General features: G+C 33.9%; 2 protein-coding genes and 1 non-coding gene across 3 annotated transcripts; 2 read left to right on the plus strand and 1 right to left on the minus strand.

The window, feature by feature from the left end:
• Nucleotides 1-6,078: 6,078 nt before the first annotated feature.
• LOC132036336 (uncharacterized) lies at nucleotides 6,079-8,160 on the plus strand. Its single transcript, XM_059426659.1, has 3 exons — nucleotides 6,079-6,672; nucleotides 6,857-7,028; nucleotides 7,536-8,160. The coding sequence occupies exons 1-3, from the start codon at nucleotides 6,088-6,090 to the stop codon at nucleotides 8,150-8,152; spliced, it is 1,374 nt and encodes a 457-aa protein (XP_059282642.1). The 5' UTR covers nucleotides 6,079-6,087; the 3' UTR covers nucleotides 8,153-8,160.
• A 10,291-nt stretch (nucleotides 8,161-18,451) lies between these two features.
• LOC132037249 (WUSCHEL-related homeobox 8-like) lies at nucleotides 18,452-22,127 on the plus strand. The gene is made up of 3 exons (XM_059427743.1): nucleotides 18,452-18,977; nucleotides 20,011-20,421; nucleotides 21,682-22,127. The coding sequence occupies exons 1-3, from the start codon at nucleotides 18,794-18,796 to the stop codon at nucleotides 21,768-21,770; spliced, it is 684 nt and encodes a 227-aa protein (XP_059283726.1). The 5' UTR covers nucleotides 18,452-18,793; the 3' UTR covers nucleotides 21,771-22,127.
• Nucleotides 22,128-26,748: 4,621 nt separating this feature from the next.
• LOC132038740 (small nucleolar RNA R71) lies at nucleotides 26,749-26,852 on the minus strand. Its single transcript, XR_009410223.1, has one exon. It is a non-coding gene; the product is annotated as a small nucleolar RNA R71 (small nucleolar RNA).
• Nucleotides 26,853-27,632: the final 780 nt, after the last annotated feature.

Genomic DNA, 27,632 nt, shown 5'->3' on the forward strand with positions numbered 1-27,632 from the left:
TTTTTATAACGGTGCTTGTTTGGTCTAATTTGCACAACTTGCTTAATTTTAATTTAGATACATGTTACATTTCATTGGTATAGAATTGTATAACTATATCCATCAATTATCAAGGGGTATGGTCAAATGAAACCTTAACAAGATGTCGCAGACTCGTACCCGGGAATACAGAAATCCCTGATAAAGAACATGTCATTCTTTAATGAATTTGACGTGACACATAATTTTTATTAATCAAACATTAAATTTCTGATATCAATGATTTATCAACACTTAGTAGGCGTTTGGTCATGATTTCATAATTTGATTTCAAATCGGCGTTTGTTTACGTAATTTGCATAAAATCTCAACTTCAACTTCATGTCATGATTTCAAATTCCAAATTCTCCAAAAAGACATGATTTGAGATTCCAAATCATGATTTCAATTTTTGTTAAACGTAAAACTTGACCCATAAGTTTATATTTTGTAAAAAAAATCCATAAGTTGGTAAATATATTTTTAAATGTAATACTTGACTCAAAGTAACAATGTTGGTTCGTCTTCTCGGTCATCTGATCGGAAATGCATGCTCGACGTGAAGAGATTGTCCGTATCATGTGGGAGGTTCTATTAAAGAGTAGTTATACTACAAGTCATGTTCAATATTCTTTTTTTTGAAAGGTCTTAAAGAGTAGTTGTACTACAAGTCATGTTCAATATTCCTTTTTTTGGAAGGTCTTTTGGTAGCGTAGCAACTTTATGAACTATGACTTGATCATTTAGTAAGATTTGATAAGAGTTGGGGAAGTTTTGATAGTTTTTACAACTTGTGGATTTTCAGGTTTATGAAAAAAAATACAACTTAAGAAATTCAAATTGTATGTCCAAACAAAAACTTCAACTTTAAATCAAACTGATTTCAAATCATGTCCAAACAGACCTCGTAGAAATGACTTTATTGGAATTCCAACTATGGTATCTCATGTCCATTTCAACGTCATGGACCTATTATGGCAAACATTCAGTACTAATAATTTAATCAAAGATTGATGGAAGTGTATTATTTTTACTCATTCTCCTGTCTTCTTCTCCTCCTTCAGAATCCACGTATAGCTCTCCATGTCATTTTGTCCTACAATTCTCTTTGCTGTCACTACATATATTCTTTGCTTTCTGTTTCGACGACATTTCACTTTTACTTCTTTCTCACATTTCAGCTTCACGTGATTCTTTCCAAGGTCAGTTGAAAACTTTGCTAAATTATAGATTCTTCTTGGAAATTCTTGAATTGTGTATTTGTGTGATTTTCTTAGTTATTCAAAGTTCTCATGATAGTTTTCCTTTTTGGGTTTCTCTCCTTTTTCTTTTTCTTCTAGGATCATTGATTGTGAAAATTTATACTCCATTCTTTTTTTTGCTTTGGACTAGTAACCGTGATTCTCTCGTGTGAAGTCTGTTTCAATCTTTTTAAAATTCACAGTTTTTGCAATTGTAGGATCTTCATGGATTTTTCAGTTTCCTCTGTTTTTCTGTTTCTTTATAATCCGACGAGGTACGTGCTAACTCCTGCCATCATAGTCACTGCCTCACTGGCTAACTCTGTCTAGAGACGAAGCCAGGATTTTTGAAGTTTATGAACTCTGAACTGTCCCTGAATCTATAGCTCAACTTAGTTACTAGGTTAACAGTTAAATATTTATACATGTTTGGCCATGAGAATTTTTCCGAAAAATTATTTTACTTTATTTGGAAATCAACGTTTGGCTATAAAAATTCCTAATACAACTTCAAGTTGTATTTAGAATTTGAAAAACACCTAAAACCTTATTTTTACTTTTTTTTCACTTTCATTGCATTCAAACAACCAAATATTCTTTGCAAAAACTATAAAAAAACACAACTCCATCTTCAACTCCAACTTCAAAATTCCAAATAAAGTGAAAAATATTTGGTTTTCATGGCCAAACGCCTACTTAATGGATTTTCTAATACAAATACAGAGTCTAAGCAAAAGTTACTAGGTTTATCCGATCCCGTAAGTAATAATCTACCTATGCCCTTGACTCTCTCCACCACGACTCCATCCATTAGAAAAAATCCCTTTAGTATTTTTATCTTTGTTGGGATTATATCTCTTGTAATTTATTATTGCTGTCGTGAAACACATTTGCCAAGCTTTGTCTGCTGAGTTATTATTGCCTAGATTGTTTTACTAGATCAATTTATAAAGTAGCTCTAGATCAGTTTACATCTTAATATATTTCCATATGTGAATAGTATGACTTGTAAACAGTGGCGGAACTAGGATTTTCAATAAGAAGATTCAAAATATATAGAAGTAAACACACGAAGGTGATTCAACATCTACTATATAAATATAAGAACTATTATTGATCGTATATGTACGGTGTAATTTTCTGACGAACCCCCTTGAGCCCCCCTAACTTTGCTTGTAAGTATAACCAGTTTCTTCATATTGCTTCTTCTCTGTTTCTGTATGACTTTTGTTAGATATGTGAAGAACTCTCAAGAATATAAGCAGTTGGCGTTGAATTGTATTTATTTGCTTTTCTTCACGAGTGTGACACTATTTACTGCCTCCTACTTTGTGTATGACCTTTTCTCTAGAAATGTGAACAGAACTCTCAAGATAAGCAGCTTTCCAGTAAATTTATTTCAAACCTTAGGTGTGTGAAACTATTAATTTGCAGTAGATCACAATACGTTCTTCATTTCGTGATCATGGTTGCAGTTAGCCAGAGGCGGATCCAAAATTATTAGTCTATGGATTCTGGACCACAATCCCTTTTTTCAAATGATAAACTTCTACATTCGTTCTTATTGTATACGTAGGGCGTGGAGGAAGTTTAAGGACCTCATTCCACTAGATCTTATTTGGTAAATTGTTTATGCAGAGCTGTCTCTCCACAGTTATTGCAATTTGCACATTTGGGTGAATGGTAAGATTGTCGGATCTCATCAATCTTAATGAAGGAGGGACGACGAGGAAGTTTCTTTCATATAACGGACATGGGGGTAAGTGTTTTTATTTCTCTAGTTGCATCGGTGGAGGCCAATGTTGTAGTACAGTCAAACCTTTCTGTAACGACGTCGTTTGCACGGATATTTTTTGTCTGCCGTAGTGATATGCTGCTATAGAGAACATATAATATAACATAATAGGGAAGTCGGTTCAAATGAAAACATGTCCGTTATAGAAAAATGTTATTATAGAGGATGAATGTTATAGAGAGTTCTGGCTGTAGTAGTAAAGAATTCAAGGTGTCACCTTTCTGCTAAACTAATTACTAAACCATAAGTTTATTGTTTAGTGTATTGTATCATATCTTGATTTTCAAAGTTACGAATTGTAGTAGTAGAGTGATAAGTGGCCATACAGTCTGTCGAAGAGGGGTAGATTAGTTTAGATCGCTCACAATAGTTCTACCTATGGTAAAAATCATCAGAGAGGAGATAAACCATTTATGATTCCAGGCTCCAGCCGAGAAGACTAGTAAAAGGAAGGATCAAGAATGTTTGTATATATTTCAGGAGCTAGATTAGTTGGAGAGGAACAAGTAACAAGCACCCGAGATTCCTGATCGACAATATTGAAGAATGATTACACCGTTAAAGGGTCAGAGAGATATCTGAACTGCTTAATTTAGTTGAGTTCATAGTCTTTCTTAGCTTAGTCAACAAATGATCAGTTAAAATCTGAAGTAAGGTGCTTTTCCTCTAGCAAGTATACCTGCAATTGGATGTCGTTGTTGCCAAATGTGGATCCAAGACTCTAACCCGATGGATTCAACCTGTAGGTTCTTAGCACTAAACTCACTGTATCTTTGAAATTATGGGTTCAAAGTTTAACATTTGTAAGATATTAAGTACTTAGTTTTTCACTAAATAAGCTGCATTAGCCTCTGGTTGTTGCAATTCTTTAAGTCACATAAAATGATTGATTTGTTTTATTCTAATAAAGATAAAAAGGTCCATCTGAGGCTGCATCTCTTTGATTGATTTCGGAAACAGCCTAGGTTTCTGAGATAGATGGGCTATAATGGTATGTTTCTTTCATTTTCGTTTCTTTATCTGCTTACTGACTAGAAACGTTATGATACATTTTGTCTGTTTTGCAGCCCTGGAGGCTCCTCGAAATAGATCGGAGCAGCCAACAGAGGCTTCCTGTAGCTTCTGCGTTGGAGGGGACGATACCCTGGTAATAATTTGTTTTGTTATTCTAGAATAATCGAAATTCTGGTTGCTTTTGTCTACACTTAGTTGATGTGGGGTTAAATATTACCATACGGAGCCTTGAAAGTGAAATGAGAACTTATATTTCACCCTTCTCAGGTAATCCTACATAATATCTTCTATTACAGTTCATGCATTTTGCAAGTTTAGGATCGAAAAGTACTCAATTTTGCTAATGTACTCACAAGAATTAACGCTCGAGACTTGTTGAGCATTTGATTCTTCTCTTCAATCATCATTTTGTCAACTTCGCGAAAAGTTTTTACGTTAGATGCAATTAAGTGCTATAGAGTTGCAACTTTCATTATCATTTTGAACTTAAATGGATTCACATTCGACATGTCTATTAACTTTTCCGTATCACTTGGTTTCATTCCTTCCGGTGTTGCTTTTCTTTTTGTCTTCGACATAGTTTGTTATTTCCTTGATATGTGGCAAGAGTGAAAATTGGAACGAATATTTTGAGATGTCCGATTCTCATTTGGTTGAGATTTTGCAGTTTAATTCATTATTTCCTTAAATACAGTGCACTTATCTCATGACAAATGACCGGCCAGAGAAGAAATGTTATGTGAATGAGGCTCCAATGAAGAAACTGATCAGTGAAGAATTGGCTAAAAGATCAAACACAGGACACAATGCTCCTAGTGTAGTGGCACGTCTGATGGGTCTAGATACGTTATCCGTTGATACAAAACCATCAGCAAAGAAAAAAAATGAGATGAAAGAAAGCAATCTACCTCCCAAAGAGGAACGGTTGAGAAAAGTTTCCTCGAGACAAGAAGTTTTCGATTTCTTTGACCACAACGAATCCTGTAACATTGACAGATGGAATAATGGCCTGAAGTTCGACAAACCTAAACCCCGAGAACATCCACAGGAAGAAGAACTACAAAAGTTCAAGAAAGAGTTTGAAGCATTCCAAGCAGCAAGGTACAAGGAATGCTCAAAGTTTGTTGAACTTGGCACCAATACGGATCAATGGCTTGCACAACGACACCTGAACAAAGAAAAATTGGTTCTTTATGCGAACTCAACGAGAAAGGCAGTGACCGAGCGATCCGTGGAGCTTAAAGGACATGCTGCAACAGAAAATCCACAAGAAAGAGGTACTTTCAAGCTTCAGAAAAATAAAAATAAAATTCTTACATGTTGGAAGACTAATTCAAAGTTGTACGGGGAAACTTAAATTGTTTAGGAATTGATATTTGTCAGTTTATTTAATCACGTCTATATAGGATTTGTAGTCAAAACGACACACGAATAGGTTTTCCAGTTCACAGTTAAAGACTTAAAGTAGGTTTTGAACTATTATAAATAGAGGTGCTTCTCCCTATTTTCTTTTAGTAGAGAACAAAGAGGAGAATTGTAGAGATCATTTAGAGATTTATGAGACTCTGAATAAATTATTTTTCCTTCATTCCAGCTGCACAATATAAGACTAATCGTGCAAGGAACGTTAAGTCAGGTTCTGCTCAGAGACTTGATTTTGCTTCAGCTCCTACAAAGATTGTAATTTTGAAGCCTGTTACGAGGAATAACGAAGAATCATGGGCCAGTGCCCCTGGCAGATCCGAAGACGGGAGTCGCATAGAAGAATTTCTTCAGGAGGTTAAGGAAAGACTAAAATTTGAATTGCAAGAAAAGAGTTTCAAAAGGAGCATTGTGGTCACTGAGACCTCTTATAGTGAAAAAACATCAGATGCAAAGAAAATAGCTCAATGTATCGCAAAAAAGGCGAGAGAGAGTGTTACAAGGGACATGGCAACGACTCTACCCCGATCAGAATCAAGTGTTACAAGGGACATGGCAATGACTCTACCCCGATCAGAATCAAGTGTTACAAGGGACATGGCAATGACTCTACCCCGATCAGAATCAATGCGGTCTTATAGAAGTGAAATTCAACAGGACGGGACTAGTTCTCCTGAGTTTGCCAACAGAGATTCAAGGAGATTTTTGAGGGAAAAGAGCAAAGCTGAAGAAATCAGATATACCTCTAATAACGTGAGCCACGTGGACGAGCTGAATGACGAGTCAGACATGCAAAGCAGATATTTCAGACAGGAGTTGGGTAATGATGTTATGCTAGATCAGAAACTATTTCATAGGAACCTGGTTAGATCTTTGTCAGCTCCCGTGTCGCGGTCATCATTTGGAAAGCTTCTTCTAGAGGATCGATACATGTTGACGGGGGCACATATTAGGAGAAAACATGAAGCTATCGAGAAGGCCAAGGTGAACGTCAAAAAATGGCGAAAAGAGAAATTCAACCTTAAGGAAAAAGTCTTCAGCTTCAAATATAGTTTTGTACTTAGAGGAAGGCTCTTTCGTAGAAAAATTCGAACTTCGGAGGAATCACATGGAGACAAACAAATTCACAAGAAAGATCCTCTCAACACACCAACTGTTGCATCAAAATGTTATGAGAGACAAGTAAGAAGCTTTAATTTCACCGATGATCTCTAAACTTAATCTCTGTAACACTAAAGTCACAAACTATTTTTTGTAACAGTAAAGTCATTAAACTAACTATTTGTAACAGTAAAGTCACAGAACTAGTTTTTATGTTGATATGTTATTTGATATTTAACTTTAGTACTATCTTATTTGGTTCTAGGAGAATTCCACTGAGGTGCCACCAAGCCCAGCATCAGTATGTAGCACCACCAATGAAGAATTTTGGAGGCAAACAAATCATTTCAGCCCATCATCATCAACCTCAGATGTACATCTACTGGATGATAGTGAGATACCTCATGTTTTCAAAGAGATCAGCTCTAATCTGAATGGTACAAGTAAAAATTTAATCTAAATTTATTGCATTTGCTGCATTAGTAGTTTTGTGCTGTTACAATTTGATGTGAGGTGGACTTAACCAGAGGCGATCCATAAATTTGAGTTTATAGGTTCCTGATTCTAGAATAAGCAGCTTACTGCATTTTGAATAAATTATTTATACATATTAAATGGATCTCTTAACAAAAATACAGAGTTCTGGCTAACTGATACTCTAGCTCCGCCTTTGGAGTTAACAGTTCTAATCTTGTCATAATGAGAAACTTCAACAATGTTCTTGTAACATTCGTCTGACAGGATATTTTTTTTCCTATATTCTTTTGCCATGAATAATTAACTACATTTACTCTTTACATTAGCACATTTTTTCTCCAGGAAACTTAGCGCCTTTTTGATTGCAACAAAATTCTGCTACTAATTCAGATACTATATCATAAATGTAGAATTGCATGGAAGTTTTAACAAAGTTAAATTCTATTTTGAAACATTCCATGACACAGAGCTAAGGAGGAAGTTGAATAAGCTAGAAACTTATGATTCTGATGAGGAGACAACGATCAATGAACAGCCTATTGAAGAAGAGATAACGGAGACTGACGATCCAGCTGAAGCGTTCGTTAGAGATCTGCTTGTTGCTTCTGGTTTATACGATGGTTCATGCGATAAATATCTGTCGAAATGGGATCCACTAGGAAAGCCCGTTAGCAACCAAGTTTTTGGAGAAGTCGAAGAATCATACAGACAAAAGATATATGATGAAGAAGGGTCAAGTACCGATCAATTACAGAAGTTAAATCACAAGTTATTGTGTGATTTCTTAAATGAAGTACTTCCAGGTGTACTCGGAAGCACTTCTATGAAAAGGAGTATTGGTCCTACTGCACGAGCTCCGCGAGGAAAGAAGTTATTGGATTGTGTATGGGAAATTGCCCGAGTTTATGTTTACCCTCCGTTAGATATGTCATCACGATCCCTTGAAATTATACTAGCCCGAGACTTGCAATGTACACGTTGGGATGGACTAGTTGATGAAGATGTTAATGCTCTGGGAAAAGATGTTGAATACCAGATTATTGGTGATCTTATTCATGAATTGATCAATGATATGGAATCATAATTATGTTCTATCTTCCTCTTCTATATTTCTACTATTTGTAAGTTACCCAACACAAAGACTAATCCAATCCATAAGGATGTACCAGAAAATACAATAATTTTGTTACTTGACTAGCCATCAGGAGAAGCAAATACCACGAGTACACTAACTACGAAGTATATTTTATTCGAAATGACCCTCCTATTCTCATGGCCCCGACTGGCCAGTACCCAGGCGGGTCTCTTTTGTTCAAACAAATTTGAATTTGAAAACCAAAATGGTGGGCAGGGGCATTAGGCATAACATGTTGAATGCAAAATGAGGGCTTTTTATTAGTGTTAGATGCATTTGTTTATAGGATATGGCTTGGTCTGGCAGCATTCCTTGTACATCTAAGTGTATTAGTTGAGATATAATAAATCAGTTTTGTTTATCAGCATCCTAACATCTAGTCGGTCTTTGTCGCATTAATCTCAAAGATGCATAAACTCAGGATGACTTTACTATATGGTTATTTTACCTTAGATGATGATATATCGTTCATTTTTTTTATTTTTTATTTTTGTGTGAAAAAGCTTTTACAGAGAATTACGTTATTTTTTTTTTGAGAAAATTTTGTTTTTTTAAAAATGTTTTTGGAAAGCAAATGTGTTTAGATAAATGTTTCCAGCATTGTAGTATTTAATATTTTATGAAAATATCAATCGAACCTCCACATAATTAGATCTCCTTGCATTAAATGAGAAGTTAAAAGTTCATCCCTTGTGATGGGCTAGGTAGTTGGTTGTAAAAAAAAAAAAAAAGAAGGATATCTACATGGCTTGACAAACTTATACTAGGTAATTATATTTAGTAGCTATAGTTTGCCTTAATTATTTCTCATAGCAAACATTGATATGTTAATGACAATTATTAACTATTAAGGTAAAATACATAACTCTCTCCTCCTCCTCCTCCTCTCTAACATCTACAACACTCTCGCTCTCTCTCTCTCTATCGTCGCCAGAGTGCTTTTCCGATCAAATCTGGCCGTGGCTTTTTCGATCAAATCTGGCCGATGGTGGCTTTTTCTATCTCTAATCTAGCCGACGGTGGCTTCTCCAGTCAGATTTGGCCGCCGCCATCGACAAAGACAACTCAACGACGGCTTTTCCGATCAGATCTGGTCGCCGCCTTCTCTCTCTCGAATTTTTCGGTCAGATTTGGCTGACGGTTACTTTTATCTATCTAATCTGGACGACGGTGGCTTTTCCGGTCAGATTCCGGTGCCGGATATGGAAAATCGTGTTTCTTTATGACTGTATTCATTCATTTTTTAGCATACAATTCAGTGAACAGAGTGTAAAAGTAGCTACAAATGAATACACTTGAGTTGAATACATTTGACTTGAATACAACTTAGTTGAATACATCTGACTTGAATACATCGAAATCTGACTATAATATAGCAAAATCTGACTAATGTTTTTATGTATTTAATTTTTTTAATGTATTACTCGCTGTATCACTAAAAATTTCTTATATACAATATTGTTTGTATTTATGTTGTTTGAATACCACTGAATTTTAAATACAATAAAGTGAATACAATGTAAAAATAGCTACAAATGAATACAACTGAGTTGAATATATTTGACGTGAATACAGCTGAGTTGAATACATATGACTTGAATACAACAGCAGAATTTTTGAATACATTTTTACTCGTTGTATTCATGAATACAACGAGTCATTTTATGAATACAACAGAAAAACAGTAGCTATGCCATGTAAATATTGAAACTGTAGCTATGGCGAATTTTAAACTCCCAAAGTGTAGTCATTTATGTAAAATGCCCAAAAAAAAAAAAAAAGTGAAAAGAACACCAATATCCACTACACACAAAATAATTACCTTTTTTACTTCATACCACCAAAACTGTTTACCCTTTCTACCCATTGTAACTTTAGTAGGTAATTTTTTTTAAATTTTTTTATGTCTCTACTTATTGTCTTTTTTTCTTCTTTTCTTTCTTTTCTCCTTTCATTTTTTTCTTTTTTCTTTTTCTTCTCTTTTGTTCATTAATTTTATTCAAATTATGTCATTCTTTATTTTCTTTTTTAACCATAATTTAGTTCCATATTTAATTTTAGCTCCTTTCTTTTTGTTTTTTTTAATTTCTTTATTTCTTGTTCCTTTTTTTTTATTTCATTTAATTATTTTTTATTTTTTTCATAATCTAATTTCATTCACTTTTTTTTTGCTTATGTTTTTTTTAAAAATTTCTGGTGATTTTCATTCACTTTTTTCTCCTTTTTGAAATTTAATTTAATTTTTTTTTAAAAAAAAAATCTTTATTTTTAATTTTTCACATAATCTAATTCTATACACCTTTTGGCTCCTTTATTTTGTATTTTTTTCATTTTTTATATCAATAATTAAAAAGAAAAGAACCGATATATTACATTTATTTATTATTTTTATATTTTCCTATATCTCAAAAACGACTTATTCTAGCATCTAGTATACCAAATCAGTGCCAGTTGAAGTATACTATGATACTCACATGGTATATATCTATACTGACAGAGTATCTAGATTGTGAATTTATTTCTTCACGAACACCCTTCAGTCCTCTATAATACCCACATGGTATGTGTCATATACTGATAGGGTATCATAGAGGACTGAGAACGATCTAGATACTCTGTTAGTATAGATATATACTGTGTGGGTATCATAGATGATAGATTTATCCCTTACTCAGTCCTCTATGATGCCCAGATGGTATCATACACTGACAGTGTATCATAAACTATAGATTTATTCTAACATTACTCAGTCCTTTACGATGCCCACATTGTATATATCATAGACTGACAGAGTATCATAGACATATAGTTCATTCTTCAAGAAAAACACTCTTCAAACCTCTATGATACTCATATGATATATATCATATACTGACAAGGTATCATAGAGAATTGGTTCATTCCTTGAAGAAAACACAACAATGCTTTATGATACCCACATGGTATATAACATATACTGACAAGCTATTATAGAGGGATGATTCATTCCTTCAAGAAAATCACATCTCAATCCTCTATGATACCCATATGGTATATATCGTATACCAACAAGATATCATGAATGATTGATCCCACATGATATATAATATACTGTCAATATATCATAAAGGAATGATTCATTCTTTCAAAAAAGAGCTCAGTCATCAATGATACCCACTTGGTATATATAATATACTGACAGGTTATCATAGACGACATATTTATTCCAACATTACTCAGTCCTTTATGATGCCCACATGGTATATATCATATCTTTGTTGCCTTTAAATCAAATCAAAAATAGAGATATGATTCATTCTTCAAGAAAAACACTATTCAATCCTCTATGATACTCATATGGTATATCATTTACTGACATGGTATCATACAGGACTGACAGGTCATTCCTTCAAGAAAACACTCAGTCCACTATGATTCCAACCTGTATCATATATTAATAGGGAATCATAGATAGCAGATTTATTCCAACATTACTCAATCCTCTATGATGCTCACACGGTATATATCATATACTGATAGGGTATCATAGATGATTGGTTCATTTCTTCAAACAAAAATACTCCTCGAGTGCCTCTAATATCTCATAATGTATATATCATATACTATTTACTGATAGGGTATCATCAAGGAATGGTTCATTCTTTCAAGAAAAACATCATAATCCTCTAATACATATATGGTATATATCATATCTTGATAGGGTATTATGGATGAAGTGAACTGCGGATATATCATATGATATCATAGCAGACTGATTCATTCCTTCAAAAAAGAGCTCAATCATCTATGATACTCACATGGTACATATTATATACTCAGATGGTATCTTAGAGACTGATTCATTTCTTATAAAAACACTTATCAACCCTCTATGATACCAACATGATATATATATATATATATATATATATATATCATCGACAGATTATGAAAGAAAACCGATTTATTCTTAAAAATCATTAGTCATCTATGATACTCATATGGTATATATCATATACCATTATCCACACGTAGAACTAACGAGAAATCATAAAGGACAAGTTCATTCCTTCAAAAGATTTTTTTTTATAAAAAAAATACAAACAAAAAAGAGATTAAGCTTAGTTTTTATATTTTAATTTTTATATTATTTCTACCAACCTTTACTCGTGGAAAAAAAAATAGATTCACATTTTTAGAATAAATTTTATTTTTACTTACCAAAAAGAAAGAAAAAATATAAAACTATAAGAGAATAGGAAAAGTAAAAAAAATAACCAAAAAATGGAAAAAGAAAACAAAACCAAAAAAACAAAGAATTAAAAAAAAGGTGAGAAAAGGACAAAAAAAAAATGAGTAAAGGAAAGGAACACCACACGTTACTTCAACAATTGAGGTCACAACTCACATATGATTTGGTATGGTTGCAGCGAAATGTGGGGCATCTCGGGTAAAATGTTTCTGCCGAGTAGGTAAGTATAGGGGCAATTTCGTGTAATTATTTTGCTTATCGTGGGTAGTTTGTGTGCTTTTCCCAATTTTTATTTTTTTGAAATTGGCTCATTCTTCCTTCTTAAACATTTTAGGGAAATTTACATGGTGTAAATAACATTTAAGAGATATTTACTTACAGTAACTATACTTTAAATTAATTATTTGCTATAGCTAATACTATGTAAATAATTCCTTACCATAGCTATATTATATATTTAAAAAAGATACTACATTAGAGAAAAAAGTATATTGAAAAAACAAAAAAGCAATCTACTTTCTCCACTAGATCTGACTTGATGGCTTTGGATTTGCTGGTTATTTTTTTGCTGCTTCGATGAATCGTCGGAGGTGAGCTCCACCACCGCTATCGACGGAGAGGGTCGGCGACAGTGGTGCTATTGGTGTGGGAGTGACGAAAAAGAGAGGAAAAATAGTGGTAGCGGTGTTGTTGTGGCCGATGACGGTGGAGATACATCGAGATGGGAGGAAGAGGACGAGGGTTGTTGGTGGCGGTGTTGGGAGTGACAATGGCGTTATCGATCTGGCCAGCGCCTCCACCTCTTCCTCCTCTACGCCGCCGGCATTTCCGCCTCAGTTTGTTCGCCGGAGTTCAATGTGGTGTTCCTGGCGTGCTTCGTCGTTGCTGCTACTGTCATGGATCTGGTCGGCTCAGATCTGAGTGTATTTTATTTCTTGTATCTCAAATGGGAGTGTATTTTATTTCTTGTATCTCAGATCTGAGTGTATTTGAGTGTATAATTTGTTATTCTTTTTAGTGTAAATAAATACGGTGTTTCTTTTTGTATTTTTTGCCTGTATCGAAGGAGAGTATTTTGTATACAAATGAATATAGTGAATTGAATACAGCTGAATATATCTATTTTTTTTTTTTGCACTTATGTTGTTTGAATATAATCGAATTTAAATACAATAAGTTGAATACATGATGTAAAAGTATTTCGAATAAATACATTCAATTGAATACGGCAAAATACGATCAATTAGAATACAAATTTGAATACATGTTACTGTAATCTTCTAATTAGCAAAAGTGTAGCATATATAAAAAAAGCCCCAAAGTGTAGTCATTTGTGTAGTAGTCATTTGTGTAAGTTTCCCAACATTTTATATATAAAAAAAGATCCAAGTTTGTAGTAATGAAAACTGATTGCTAAATTGAACAATATGCAAAAGCATATTCATATAAGAGGAGAACTTTTAATTTTACTAAAAAAATTTGTAACTCATTGAATGTGCAACGTACTTGACAGTCATTCCGGCTGCTCAGTCAGAAAAAATAAAATTAATATTTTCTTGATCATTGCTTTTTGGTAATCACATCTAATTTTGTATAAAAATATGCTTATGCAGAGCTAATCACTATAATATAATAAATGTATGAACTCACGATGTCTCAATAGCATTCAAACAATATGTTATAGACATTTTAGGAGGAAGCCGTTTCTCCTTACCGGGAGGTGTTTCAGTTTGAACATAATCATCGGCTCCAGACACAATGGAAGGCGTAAGGCATTGCTTGTGCCTTAAAATGGAAAGTTGTAGATTAAAGAAGCTTGTCATTCAAGAAAAATAGGTTATATATGAAATTAAGCCTCTGACTTACTTATTTTGTTGCTTTTTGTGCAGCCTTACAAAGTTTTTCTCGACCCTTTCTCCCTATTCGACACCATTTACTAAATAAATGTATTGTTTTTTAACTGAAAAGGAAAACTAAATGATAATAAAATTATCACCAATTTACACAATCAAATGTTGTTATTCATGAAGAAAATCCAGCTACCCTCCGTCAGATATGTCATCTCGATCCATTGAAACTATACTAGCTCGAGACTTGCAATTCACCTGTTAGGATGGATTAGTTGATGAACATGTTACTCTAGCAAAAGATGTTGAACATCATATTATTGGTGATCTTATTCATGAAATGATCAACAATACGCAGTCATAATTATATTATATATTCTACTATGACCATAAGTTGGCCTGAACAGCAAGGTTATGAAAGAAAAAATACTGTACTCTGTCTTCCTCTTCTACATTTAAATTATTTGTAAGTTTGTGCGGTAGGGTGGGGTGAAGTTTTGGAACTTCTGTGGGGCAGGGAATTAGGCATAACATGTTGAATGAATAAAGAGAATTTTTTAGCTATGTAGTACTTCAGAAACAAAAAAAAATGAGTTTCCAAGGAAAGGAACACCACACGTTACTTCAACAATGTGAGGTCACAACTCACATAATTTGGAGGATGCAGGGGTACGATAACATTTTTGGAGAGTCCGAGCAACACAACTTTTTAATGTTAGATGCATGCGCATTTGTTTACAGGATATGACTTGTCTGGCAGCATTCCTTGTACATCTAAGTGTATTAGTTGTCTTATGAAAAAATAGTTTTGTTTATCAGCATCCAACGTTTAGCGGGCCTTTGTCGCGGACATAAAAATAAATAGAAGTGTTAACTCTCTAAAATCTAAATCTTTTTGACGAGGCAACTAAATCTTTTAGATGAGACAACTCATACAATAATTCTACATGATATTAGAGAAGGTAAAAGCCCTGAATTTGAGTTTCATCGCCATCCATACGAAATCTATTTGGTTTGGATTATGGGATATGATAACTGGTCGAATTGCACTCATGGAACCATAATATTGTTATTAATTACCTCTTTCATCTTTCACGTTAGATGTATGAACAAAATGTCATATAAAAAGTTTCTCAGCCAAGAAAAACTGCTAATAAGGCGTAAGTCTAATGAAGTGATGAAATCTTTTGAAGATAAAAGCTATATGCGCATATAGCTCAAAATGAACAGCACTACACCATATTAGAAGTGTCTTTATGGCGACTCAACATATCCTACATATAGAACTTGGGAACCAAATTTTTAGGTGTTCAAAAACTTAGGTGTTACTCACAATGTTCAGTTTAGCACGAAATTTTAAGAAGACTAGAAAGTTCTTTGGTCTTTGGGGTCGTAAACTTGCTATGACATATTTGTGATAATAAAAACATATCATTAAACGTATAATAAAAATTAAATTCAAATTAGTCTCCAATATTAAAAGTTATGTCATTATTTTTAGATAGACAAACATGAAAATAGCAAGTATAAAATGAAATAAAGAGTGGTACTGATAATTGGGAAGCTGACAAAGATGGTCTCTTATATTTGGAAGTAGGTTTAAATAATTCCTTAAATGTACTTTCGAGCAAAATTGATCTTTTCAATCTTATCAAAACTTAGTTTTTTCCCATCAGATATTTAATAAATTCTCATTATTAGATTTAACGAAAGTAGTAAAATAATAAATAATGATCCACTCATCCACTCATTGACTGAATAGTTAACTTCACTAACACATTGCTCTGCCACCGGCCATCTAATTATCTTAACAAACTCAAACAACTGAACATATACATAAGCTTTTGTTTATCAAATTAGGCCATGATGATGTCTGACAATTTTGACCGACCATCCGGTTTTAGCGTGAATTAATGTTCTCCACAATTTGCGCCCACAAACCATTGTAAAGAAACTTTAAGAGTTAAAATAAAAGAGATGTAGTATTGTTTTTATTTTATTCGGCAAAGGGCCAAATCTGCCCTTCAACTGTAGGATATTACGCGCATAGGCCCATCGTTTAAACGTTATCCCACGTATGCGCTTAACGTTACTTTTTGGGTTACTCATGTCCTTGATTTAACAGAAACTCGAAAAAAATATTGGATGGCATATTTGTTCAGTTTCGCATAGTATAGGGGCATATTTGAGCCATTAAAATTCCTGAACTACATATTGTACCAATAGTTTTTTTTTTTTTTTTTTTTTTTTTTTTGTGCACTTTATGCTAGTGAATAATTTTTTGGGTGTCAAATTTTGAAACTCCACACTTATCGTGGAGTTAATGTGCGATTCCGATTTGAGGCTAATCCAGGATTTCAAGAGGATGAGTTCACCTTAGAATTTTTTTTTTTTTAAAAAAAGACACAAAAGTGCATTTTGTAGGGTTTGATCCCACAACCTTAAGCGATTAAACCCAACACTTAACCAGTGTTCCACTCAATCTAGTTTGACGATGTGTTCCTTCAGTTAATATTAAATATATTTTAAGGATTATATACATAATATATCGAGTTTAGTCGGGTGATCATGTGTTCACGTAACCCATTTTTAAAGCATAGATTCGCCCCTGGCTGCACTCCATCTCACATCATGGACACCAAATAATTCTACTAAATTTCTGTTATGCGTGGAATTCGCAAATGGGCTAGACCACATTGAATTTTATGTAAGAAACCGTATAAATGTTAAAATGTAATATTCTCTTTATTATTGTTATCAAAATTTCAGCACTGCGAGAGACGTTTTTTCAGGTGTCATAAGTCTAATGTTAGTTATCTCTTTTTCCTTGTGATTTTTTTTTGTTTGTAAAGCGCCAAATCCGTAATGATTTTTTTTATGTTTATGTTTTGTTGCGGCATTGTTGCATGCATTATCGTGTAGATATTGGGACTGGAAGATGAAAAATATCCTTGAAGAACTATCCAGGTCATCAACAAATTGTAAAATAAAAATAATATTATCATTAGTAAATAAAATATTTTGAAAAGGGTAAATGGTGCTCTTGTTTGTGAAAACAATCTTTAAAAGATGGTTGTAATTGCATTTGATCTTTTAGTTGTATAATTTAGATGTAATGTAATGGTGGATGGATTGTAATTGCAAATGTTTTTTATGTTTTGGAATGCAATGATATTTTGTGCATATTGTTTGTTTTTGTGCCATAATATTCAGGAATTTCAATGGATCAAATATGCCCCTATACTATGCGAAACTGATCAAATATGCCCTCCAATTTTTTTTTCGGGTTTCCGTTAAATCAAGGGCATGAGTAACCCAAAAAGTAACGTTAAGGGCATACGTGGGACAACATTTAAACGTGGGGCATATGCGCGCAATATCATATAGTTGAAGGGCAGATCTGACCCTTCGCCGTATTTTATTTAAAATTTACTTTCCATATTACAAAAATAATGCATTCTATTTTGATAAAATTCAGCTGTGATATTTTTCAATTATTTTATTTTATGTTACTATTGCTCTAGATTTTATGAATCTTAATTAATTTATTGTTATTGCAAATGATGTAGAAATTCGAAGAAGAAAAAATAAAAAGAAAAGAAAAAATAAATAAGAAACAAAAATAATTAATATATACAATACCACATGAAAGCATTTTTAGTCTATTTTCTAGCTCCACCTACTAGAAAGAGAGTAAAGTCACTCTTTATGCCACTTGATAATAGGAAAGATTTTTAGATAGGAAATATTATAGTTTAAGGGTAATAACAACATTCATAGTTTCAGTATCAAACTAATAAAACATGAATATTTTAGGGAATTCTTGAGGAATTCACTCTTTTAAATTTATTTTAAGTATTAAACTAACTAAAACTGAAATTCAACGGGGCTGCATAAATTAAGATAAGAGGGGGGAAGTATACAATATCAGATAATTTGTCATTTTTACTATATTATCAATTAATGATTATTAAAAAATTCATATAATTACTTAGCAGATATTTTAATTGTGTGGATACTTTTTACACGATTATTATTGCATAGGAATAGTAGTCAAAATCTTGCTTTTAATGTCACTATCTTGTTAATTTTTTCTCCCGCTTTTGCTTTACCTTGTCGCTACCTTTCCGTGATTTTTTTTAATTCTGTCACTTTCCTCAATTTTCTTTGCTTGACTACTAGCAATTGATTAGTTCTACCGACTCTTGTTTTACTCCAAAATCACACACCCTTTCACAATTCTAACGACACATGCATTCACACAAATTTTCTATGAGTAGGTAGCCGAGGTTCTCCCAGTATCTTGCTAGTACTCGCGTAGTTTCTTTTCTTCAATATATATTATTATTTATTGTCTCATTTACCTCGTATACCTTGCTTCAAATTCTTTTATTTTCTTTTTGAGCCAGAGAGTCTATCGCAAACAACTAAAGAAGTCTGCGTACATCTTAACCTTCCCGGACAAAGCGGAATTGGGTACGTTATTGTTGTTGTTGTTGTTTCTAAGAAAATATGGAGTGGGAAAATCAGAAGCCACCGGAGACGGCGGAGGAATTGAACGGAGGGATGTTTGTGAAAGTGATGAGTGATGAGCAAATGGAAGTGCTCCGCAAGCAAATTGCAGTGTATGGTGTGATTTGTGAACAGCTTGTTCAGTTGCATAAATCTATGGCCTCTCAACATGATCTTGCTGCAGGTGATTGATCCGTTCCCTTTTTTTTTTTTTTTCTCTCTCTCTATATATATACACTCAATTATTGTCTATATTCCTAGGATCTTCGTGCTTTCGAATCTTCTTGTTTTTTAACTTTTATACACTGATCATGTAAAGATATTTTTACTTATTAACTAACTTACCTTTAAAAGAATTTAACTCGAGATAAAAATGCTTTTGGTCCCTTTTTCCACACACACACCATATTTTTTGTCTATACCTCATATAGTATATTTGTGCCTTCAAATCTTATTCCTTGCAATTTATTTATGACGACAATGTAAATGAACTTTTATAGTATTTGCTAATTTGCCTTCTATGAGATACTTAAAATTTAAGCTATATACTCAAAATTTAAGCTATATACTCATTAGTATAAGAAATATTTATATTATCTGATTTTTTTATCTATTATAGCAGATAATTTATATTATCTGATTTTTTTTTGTTATCTATTATAGCAGATAATGAAATTACATATCCTCCATTTTAAAGAGATTTACCCATAATTCTACTTCAAACAACTCAACAAGAATAGAGGGTAAAATAAAAAATGTCGCTGTAAAATTGAAGTGTGTAAATAACTTTTTCGGATAAAGACAAGGTGCATTTCCCCCCTACATTTAAGGCCTCTTATTATGGTTTAGCTTTAGCAGGGGCGAAACTAAAGTACAAAATATAGATTTGGCTGAACTCAATAAGTTTGATCCAAAACCTATTTTTGTCTTGATAAATCCATTGAATATCTATAAATTATTAATTTAAAATCCAATAACATAAACGAACTACAATTTCCAACTCATAAATTTCAAATCTTGGAAATCAATTCTACTGAGTTGCCCCTTTTATCCATTAACTTCACCCATTAAGGATTAAACGAATGAGAATTTGACTTTGTAGGAATTGAACTTTTTTCCTCAAAATTTGTGCTCACTTCATTGACCAATAAGCCACGTCATTAGGTGCACTGAAATTTATCTCAAAATTGAACAAAATGCTTTCCCTGCTACCTCAGGAACCAGGCTAGGGAATCTATATTGTGATCCACTAATAACATCAGCTGGACACAGAATCAATGGCAGACATCGTTGGACTCCAACACCGGTGCAACTTCAAATTCTTGAACGTATATTCGATCAAGGCAATGGAACACCAACCAAACAAAAAATCAAAGATATAACCTTTGAATTATCTCAACATGGACAAATCTCCGAGACGAATGTATATAATTGGTTCCAAAATAGACGTGCTCGATCGAAAAGGAAACAACAAGTTGGTACAAATTTAAACAACGTTGAGTCGGAAGTGGAGACGGAGGAGGTTGAATCACCAAATGAAAAGAAAACAAAGCCAGAGGATTTGATATCTTCCAAGTCAGCTGAAAGTTTTGATCAATTGTCCTTCTATGAAATGTCTTCTAGTCCAGGTATGTTTATTATAAAGCATCATGCGTTCACGCAGGATTCACCCCATCGTCATAAATAAAAATGTGCTTCTGTCTTTCTTTCATTTAAAGGAAAAGGGTCGAAAGTACCCGTTCTACTATGCAAACTATCTCATTTTTCTTATTTTTACACTTTGGAGCCATTCATATCTTTCGTAGTTAGCAAAACGTTTCATATTTTCACTTGACCGTAATGGAGGTTCAACCTAAAGTACAATGGAGGGTAGTTTTAAACTATAGTAAAACGTAAAATGGGAAAATTTGTACGTTCATGAAGTATTTTGATACGTGGAATCCATCCAATCCACATTGGTCTTCCCTGAAAATCAAGGTAAAAAGGAGATGATTTTCTGGTGGCACTGGTATGGATCACCCCATAGTATAATTGAGGGTAAACTTAAGATAATTTGTACCGTAGAAAAAGGGGTGACTTTAGATCCTTTCCCTTCATTTAATTGTCAAAATTGCTCCATTTTCTACTAGACATCATGAGACAGAGAAGGCAATAAGTACTGTTAAGTTAGTAATTAATGAATTAACCATCCACTTTCTGCATGTGTATGATGTTTCACCAAGGTAACAAATACCTAAATGTGGTTATTATCTGTGGCTTTTGGACTCACCATAAATCGGTTGAAAACCAAAGCATTCATTTCATCTCACATATGTAAGGAACCTTTTTCAGACTTTTTGATCCAAGTGAACCCAATTGCTTGATTTGGTTAGATTGTAAAAACAAGATGGCCTTATTGTTGTTTCTGCTCTTGTATGGCAAAACTAGAAATAGTGTTAATGGACAAATCTCTTTGAAGTTTTCTGGTGCTATAGAAAAGGAGATAAGAGCCCAGTGCACAAAGCATTCCGTGTTCACGTAGGGTTTGGGAAAGGTTGCACTGATGTGGGTAGCCTACCCTAACACAAGTATCGGTGGTTGATTCCACGGCTCGACTCGTGACCAATAGATCGTTCTACCCTTAATGACATACATGTTCTTATATGTAATATAAAAATGTTATGACATATTTATAAAGAGTTGAGACTACAATTTCTAAGGATATTTTTGGTATGTGCCAAAAGTTTTTTTTTTTTTTTTTTTTTTTTTTTTAATTTCTTAAACTTTGTACTCAGTGAAATACTGTTATATAAAATAAAGCGAAGGAAATATCTAAATATATGCATTATACCCTTTATTTTTGTTTTATTTCTCACGTAGATGTTAAATATGAAAATGGGTATATGCAGGAATCAACGACATAATAGAAAAGATGGAAGAGCCAGCCAGCTACCATCCTTATCTACATCCAGAAAATTACGACATGACTAGTGGCTAACCATCTATTTACAGAGGCGGAGGCGGAACCAGTAATTGAAGCTTATGAGTTCTAGATTTTACTCTTTTTAAGTTACCGAGTTCTAAATTAATAATTTGTACATATTCAATGAAATTTTAAGATAAGATACAGAGTTTGAACAAAGTTACTGAGTTTGGCCGAACCTACAGGCCTATTTGGAAATTGGCATATAAAAACTTTGATTGAGACAAGAAGCAAGGCAAACTCTTGCTAGAGTTTTTCATTTACCCTTTGGCAACTGACGCTGATTCTATTGCAGAATGTCTCTGATTATATTTGAACATGATTATAGGAACAACAAACAATAGTATATACTATAGCTTGGTGGTTTTCGTTTGTTCCTCTTTTGCATGTTATGTTTTTGAGAGATGATCCTTGCAATCTTGACTTAATGCTCGTCATCGATTAATGAACTCCAATGCTGATTCATTTTTTCGTTGCTTGGTATTTGTCAAGTACATTATACTCGATTACTATTTCGACTGGTGCTATAAAACGGGATAAGAATTATTTGTTTTTGATTTGACCAAAATGATTCCTTATCTTTGAGGGTAGGTTCAAAATAGTCCTTATGTATGCAGTGAATTAGCTTTGGTCCTTAAGTCTGATAAGAGTTTATTCTTTTAGTCTCCATCATGTTTACCAATTTATATTCGTTAGATTCAACAGAAATAGTGGGGAATTTTAACCATAAACATCAAGAAAGTCTCATCAAATTCTAAAATACGCAACACCAAAAATTGCACTAGACACTAAAAAGATATTAAAAAAATAGCAAAATTAGATCTCAAAAAACTACATTAGACTCTAGAAATAAATCAAAATAGCAGAAACTATAAAATTGTACCTCTAAATATGAATTCCCGCTAAGTTTTTTCATAATTCCCCTCAAATCTAACTGATGCAGTTCAGTAAATATTTAACAGAGACTAAAAGTTCCAACTTTTGGCAAACTTAACGGAGCAAAACTGTTCAGTGCATATTTAAGAGGACTATTTTGAACCTATTCTCAAACATAAGGGACCATTTTTTTTCATTCTCTCCTATAAATGTTATGAGTAAAATAGAAGTTGAATCGTCGTGCAATATGTTTAATTCATTTAACACACAAATTTTACACTCCATTACTTAAGAGATAATAGAACTTGAAAATTTAAAGAGCAAAAATAAACTGCCATATTGGATCATGTTGTTGGAGCAGAAACTATATGTAGCATAAATAAAGTCGATAGACGGTTAAGTAAGAGAGAAAAATAACACTTTTTTTTGGTAAATAAATTGATTTCATTACCAAAGTGAGAATTACAGACGAAAAAAAACGAATCGACAACCCTCGAATTCAAAAGAGTAAAGATCGCTAATCAAACCAACTTTCAACACTACATTCAATCAGACCACAATGTCAACACAAAAACAAAAACTACCTGATACAACAACAGATACGCGGAAGCAATAAAATAACAAGGAAAGTAAAGGATAGATAGATTGACACAAGAAAATAAAATTAAAAGCAACCAAAAGGTGTATTAAACCTAAAGACCTCAATTAATTAACATTAACAAAGACCAAACTCTTAGAAGACCTCAAGGAATTAGATTCCTTGCAACCAACCTCTCAACAAATCTCAAATCAACAAGAGCTTAAATCCATAAAACCCTCAATTGTTTCTTTCTTTAGAGACAACACAAACATACTAATATTTTCATCAATTCATCAAAAGCCCCTAATGAAATAAAAGACTAGCTATTTATACTAATGAAATAAAGAAGACACTACATTATTACAATTATACCCTTAATGAAGTAAGGGTCTTGTTTGGATGTCTTTCTTGGAAGTGAAGCTTGAAAAGGCTTGCATTTAAGTACTAGTCTCTTTTGCATGCATAGCCTCCTTCTCCAAATAACCTTTCGTCACAAATAGCCTCCCAAGCTATCTTCCATATCTTGAATGTGACGTTCTTGAAGCCCTCTATCCAAGCTATCTCCCATATCTTGAAGGCTGTCCTATCTTGACCTCCCATGATCTTCAAAGACTCCATCTTCATGAAGCTCGATGGAGTTGGTCTTGTATCATTCTCCCCTTCTTGAAAAGGATTCGTCCTCAAATCTAAACCTTGCAAAACCATAAGGGAGACAAACAAAAACAAACTCCTCAAAGCATGAGGGTTAGTGTAAGAATGAATCAATCTACCAACATGCCAAGGATGCACAAATTTGTGGTATAGCTAAGTATCAACCACTATTATGAAGAACAAGCCCTCACATGGAGCACTAAGCAATTGGCTATCCCAAAGATCATGAAATGAGGATATTATAAAAGGACCAATGGTGTCAAAATAACAAGTAAGCGATGTCACATTGGTTCTCCTAGACATGATGCACAAATGATCCCCTATATTCAAACTAGACCAATCACACAAATGTAAGACTTCTCCGGGGTCAAAGGGAAAGGATATCCACATATTATGGTCAAGGCAACAACTACACACCCCAATGAGACCCCACGCAACATAAGATGCACTCCCAACATAATCATGAGTGTCATCGTATGCAATTAGGTAGTAAAGAAAGGTGTCACGCGAAACAACTTTATCTATGGAGTCCTCAAATGTAGCTTCACTATTAGGTTCAAGAACAAGATCGAGCTTGCTACTATAAATTTGGACACACAAGGAAGAAGTACCAATTTGTAAACAAGAATCACCTTCCTTTTCAAAACACTCCTTCCCCATAAATGTATCATCATTCCCAAAGGAAAGATCTCCATCATAGGGAAGGGCGTCATCACTCCATAGTGGATTTGTAAACACCATGTAGTCCCCAAAAGTGGCTACACGTTCAACATTACAAAACATTCCACTAGATACTTCACTTTCATTAGTCAGGTCATCCTCAAATAAGACATTATCCTTTACAAGAGAGTAATCCATGAACAATGAGGAGTCAAAGCATGTCATTTCACTCTCAAAAGAACCAATGTCATCTTTCAAAACATTTTTAATCACATGACTATCTATATGACATGTATCACTGATGTGCCGGGCATTTATGGCACATTCGAGGCCTTTTTACGAGAAATTTTACTTATTTTTAAGCAAGGCAGTGTCTATTTAATGTGTTTTTAGTGTTTTTCAGGTAACAGGACAGATTTGGAATAAAAAAAGTTGAAAGTGCAGAAGTGGTCGTAAACTCAGTTTACGAACCGTATTATCAAACACGAGCCGTATTCCATGGTCGTATTAAAGAATAAGAAGAACCGAGAAAGTCGGGGCCGAGGAAATGGTGATTTACGAACAATTTTATGGACCGTATTCCACTTTTCGGTCCGTATTTCAAAGCGTATTTAACCATGTGAGCATCTGGCAAAAGTCAAAGTTTTGGAAGTTGAAAAGACGATCGGTACGGGCCCGTAAACCAATTTACGGTCCGTATCTTAAGAGATCGAAGTTGCTCAAAACTAGAAAGCAACTGGTCGTAAATCGGTTTACGGTCCGTATTTCACTTTCTAACCGTATTGTGAACTTTCACGTTTTAACCTATAAATAGTCATAGGGTTTTTAATAGTTATCGCTTGTCATATTTTTGTCTCTTTGACTTAGAACAATAAATACTCTCTAGTTTTTGAAGGTTCAAACATCAATTCAAGTATTATCAACTCCTTTTTCTTCCAAAGTAAGCAATTATGAATTCTTCAATTTCTTGTTTCTTTTTTTGTCATGAGTAGCTAATTTCCACTACTAGAGATTTGTGAACCCAATTGATGGGTGTCTTATGATTGGGTTTTGTGATTGATATACATATAATGGATTTTTAGGTTTATTTATTCTTCATTCTTCATTCATAATTAATGGTTGCAAACATTGATTAAAGCCATAAACCTTGATTTATTTGGGAAAATAATTAGGTTGGTAAGAATAAATAACAAGGACTCAAAGCTTTAAACTTTGTTTAATAAATTCACTTAGGAATAAGAAGAATTTACTTGGCATGATTAATCGTTCTTCATAGTTACTTTCTTATATTTGGGAAAATCATAGAAATAGATAATCTTTATTTATTGGGAAATAGTAGAGATTCATATAGAGATTAAGTGCATTCATATGATGATCCATTAGAAGTATATCAAGATCAATATCCATGATCATACACTCTATCTAAAGGGGACACAACCTTAGTTTCTTTTATCATAAATTCACAACCAAAGCAATAGTTAGTAATTAGTCACTAAAAACCCAACTTTTACCAAAATTATCGGATTAAGACAGTAGACCTAAACATAGCATCCTACAATTTTAGTAACCTTTTCACACCATATTCCCTGGATTCACCCCAACCTTGTTGGGTTACTATATTTGACAACGTCCGCGTTATACCATTAATAGGTGAATTTGAGCGTATCAAATTTTGGGCGCTCGTTGCGGGGGAATACGATTTGAAATTACTAAATAGTGTTTGCTTTATTGATGTCTTTGCTTATTCCATCACACCTTGTTTGCTACTATGTGTAAACGTGTGAACATGAATCAATCAAAGAAAAATCAACGGCATCAGCAACCGAAATCAATGTTGAACAATCGGGCGAATGATTCAAATGATGAGAATGTTTTCGCTGATCTTGTTCCAGAGGCGGGCTATACATCTGCTATTGTTCAGCCTCGAGTTGGAGTTGCTCAGAAAATTGACTCCTCCGTATACCAGTTGTTGAAGCTTGAGGAATACTTTCGAACTGCTACCGAGAATGACCGTCAACGTCATTTGCGAATTTATGGATGTGTGTGCTAATCACATCCGAACAACGTTCCACAAGATGCTATTCCTGGGTGAGGTTATTCAAATATTCCTTAGGTGGAGAGGCAAGAACATGATTTGGAGAAGCTGCCCCTGAAATTCGATTACTTTACGTAAGGGCGAGAGATGGTAGTCGTTTCTCAAAATGGTACCCTCATACCAGAAAGTTGAAATTCGTGACAAGATCTATGAATTTAAGCAAATACTGGGAACAACTATATGAAGCCTGGGAGAGATTCAAGGAGTATTTACAGAAGAGCCCAAATCATAATTTTCCGGATCACATACTAATAGAGAAGTTCTACTGAGGGCTAGATCCGGTGAAGGATCGATTCTTGCTAATAATGCACGGTGATGGTTGTTTCATGAACAAATCTTATAGACGGTGACCAACATACTTAACAAGCCGACGACTCATAATCGGGCTTGGCACTCAAACAATGCCGATGTGGTACCGTTTGGTAATGCTATGATCCGGTAATATAGTAAAGGAGAATCAAGATACCCAACAAACATTGGCGTAACTTGCAACAAATATTTCCTTTAATGACGAAGAAGTTTGATGAATCCCCGGATCAAGAAGGTAAATGTTTGTGAGGAAGATAGCGGTTTTACCAAAAGGGATGTACCATACTCAAGATGGTCGTTCCACGAAGGGCCCCTATATCTGTGCAAGATGCTTAATTATGTTAATAACTCTCGGGGATTACCGGAGACGTAACTACTAAGGTGGTTATCGGAGTCGGGGTAAATGGAGACCCCAAGGCCGGTCAAGGTGCTTATATCATTCGGGAACTACAACAATAATTATGGTGGTGCTAACCAAGGAGCTACAACATAACAAGAATTTTGGGAACAAGAGTTCCAATCCTTATATACCATCGAAAGGGTAGTCAACAGAGCAAGGTACTTCGAAGGTTGAATTAATGCTTGAGACGATTCTGGCAAATCAGTCTAAGTCTGAGAGGACTTTATACGGGTCGACAGACACGGTGGTTCCCATACGGCGGCTATTCGTGGCTTGAATCACGGATGAGGGATATTTCTGAGAAGC

The sequence above is a fragment of the Lycium ferocissimum genome, chromosome 11, assembly GCF_029784015.1.
Source record: "Lycium ferocissimum isolate CSIRO_LF1 chromosome 11, AGI_CSIRO_Lferr_CH_V1, whole genome shotgun sequence".
Taxonomy (NCBI): Eukaryota; Viridiplantae; Streptophyta; class Magnoliopsida; order Solanales; family Solanaceae; genus Lycium; species Lycium ferocissimum.

Excerpts from the sequence above, each read along its gene's own strand:
- LOC132036336 (XM_059426659.1), top strand. The coding sequence starts at position 6,088 with ATGGCAATGACTCTACCCCGATCAGAATCAATGCGGTCTTATAGAAGT. Across the intron at positions 6,673-6,856 it reads CAAAATGTTATGAGAGACAA|GAGAATTCCACTGAGGTGCC; the intron begins GTAAGAAGCTTT and ends ATTTGGTTCTAG. Across the intron at positions 7,029-7,535 it reads GATCAGCTCTAATCTGAATG|AGCTAAGGAGGAAGTTGAAT; the intron begins GTACAAGTAAAA and ends TCCATGACACAG.
- LOC132037249 (XM_059427743.1), top strand. The coding sequence starts at position 18,794 with ATGGAGTGGGAAAATCAGAAGCCACCGGAGACGGCGGAGGAATTGAAC. Across the intron at positions 18,978-20,010 it reads TCAACATGATCTTGCTGCAG|GAACCAGGCTAGGGAATCTA; the intron begins GTGATTGATCCG and ends CTGCTACCTCAG. Across the intron at positions 20,422-21,681 it reads TGAAATGTCTTCTAGTCCAG|GAATCAACGACATAATAGAA; the intron begins GTATGTTTATTA and ends GGGTATATGCAG.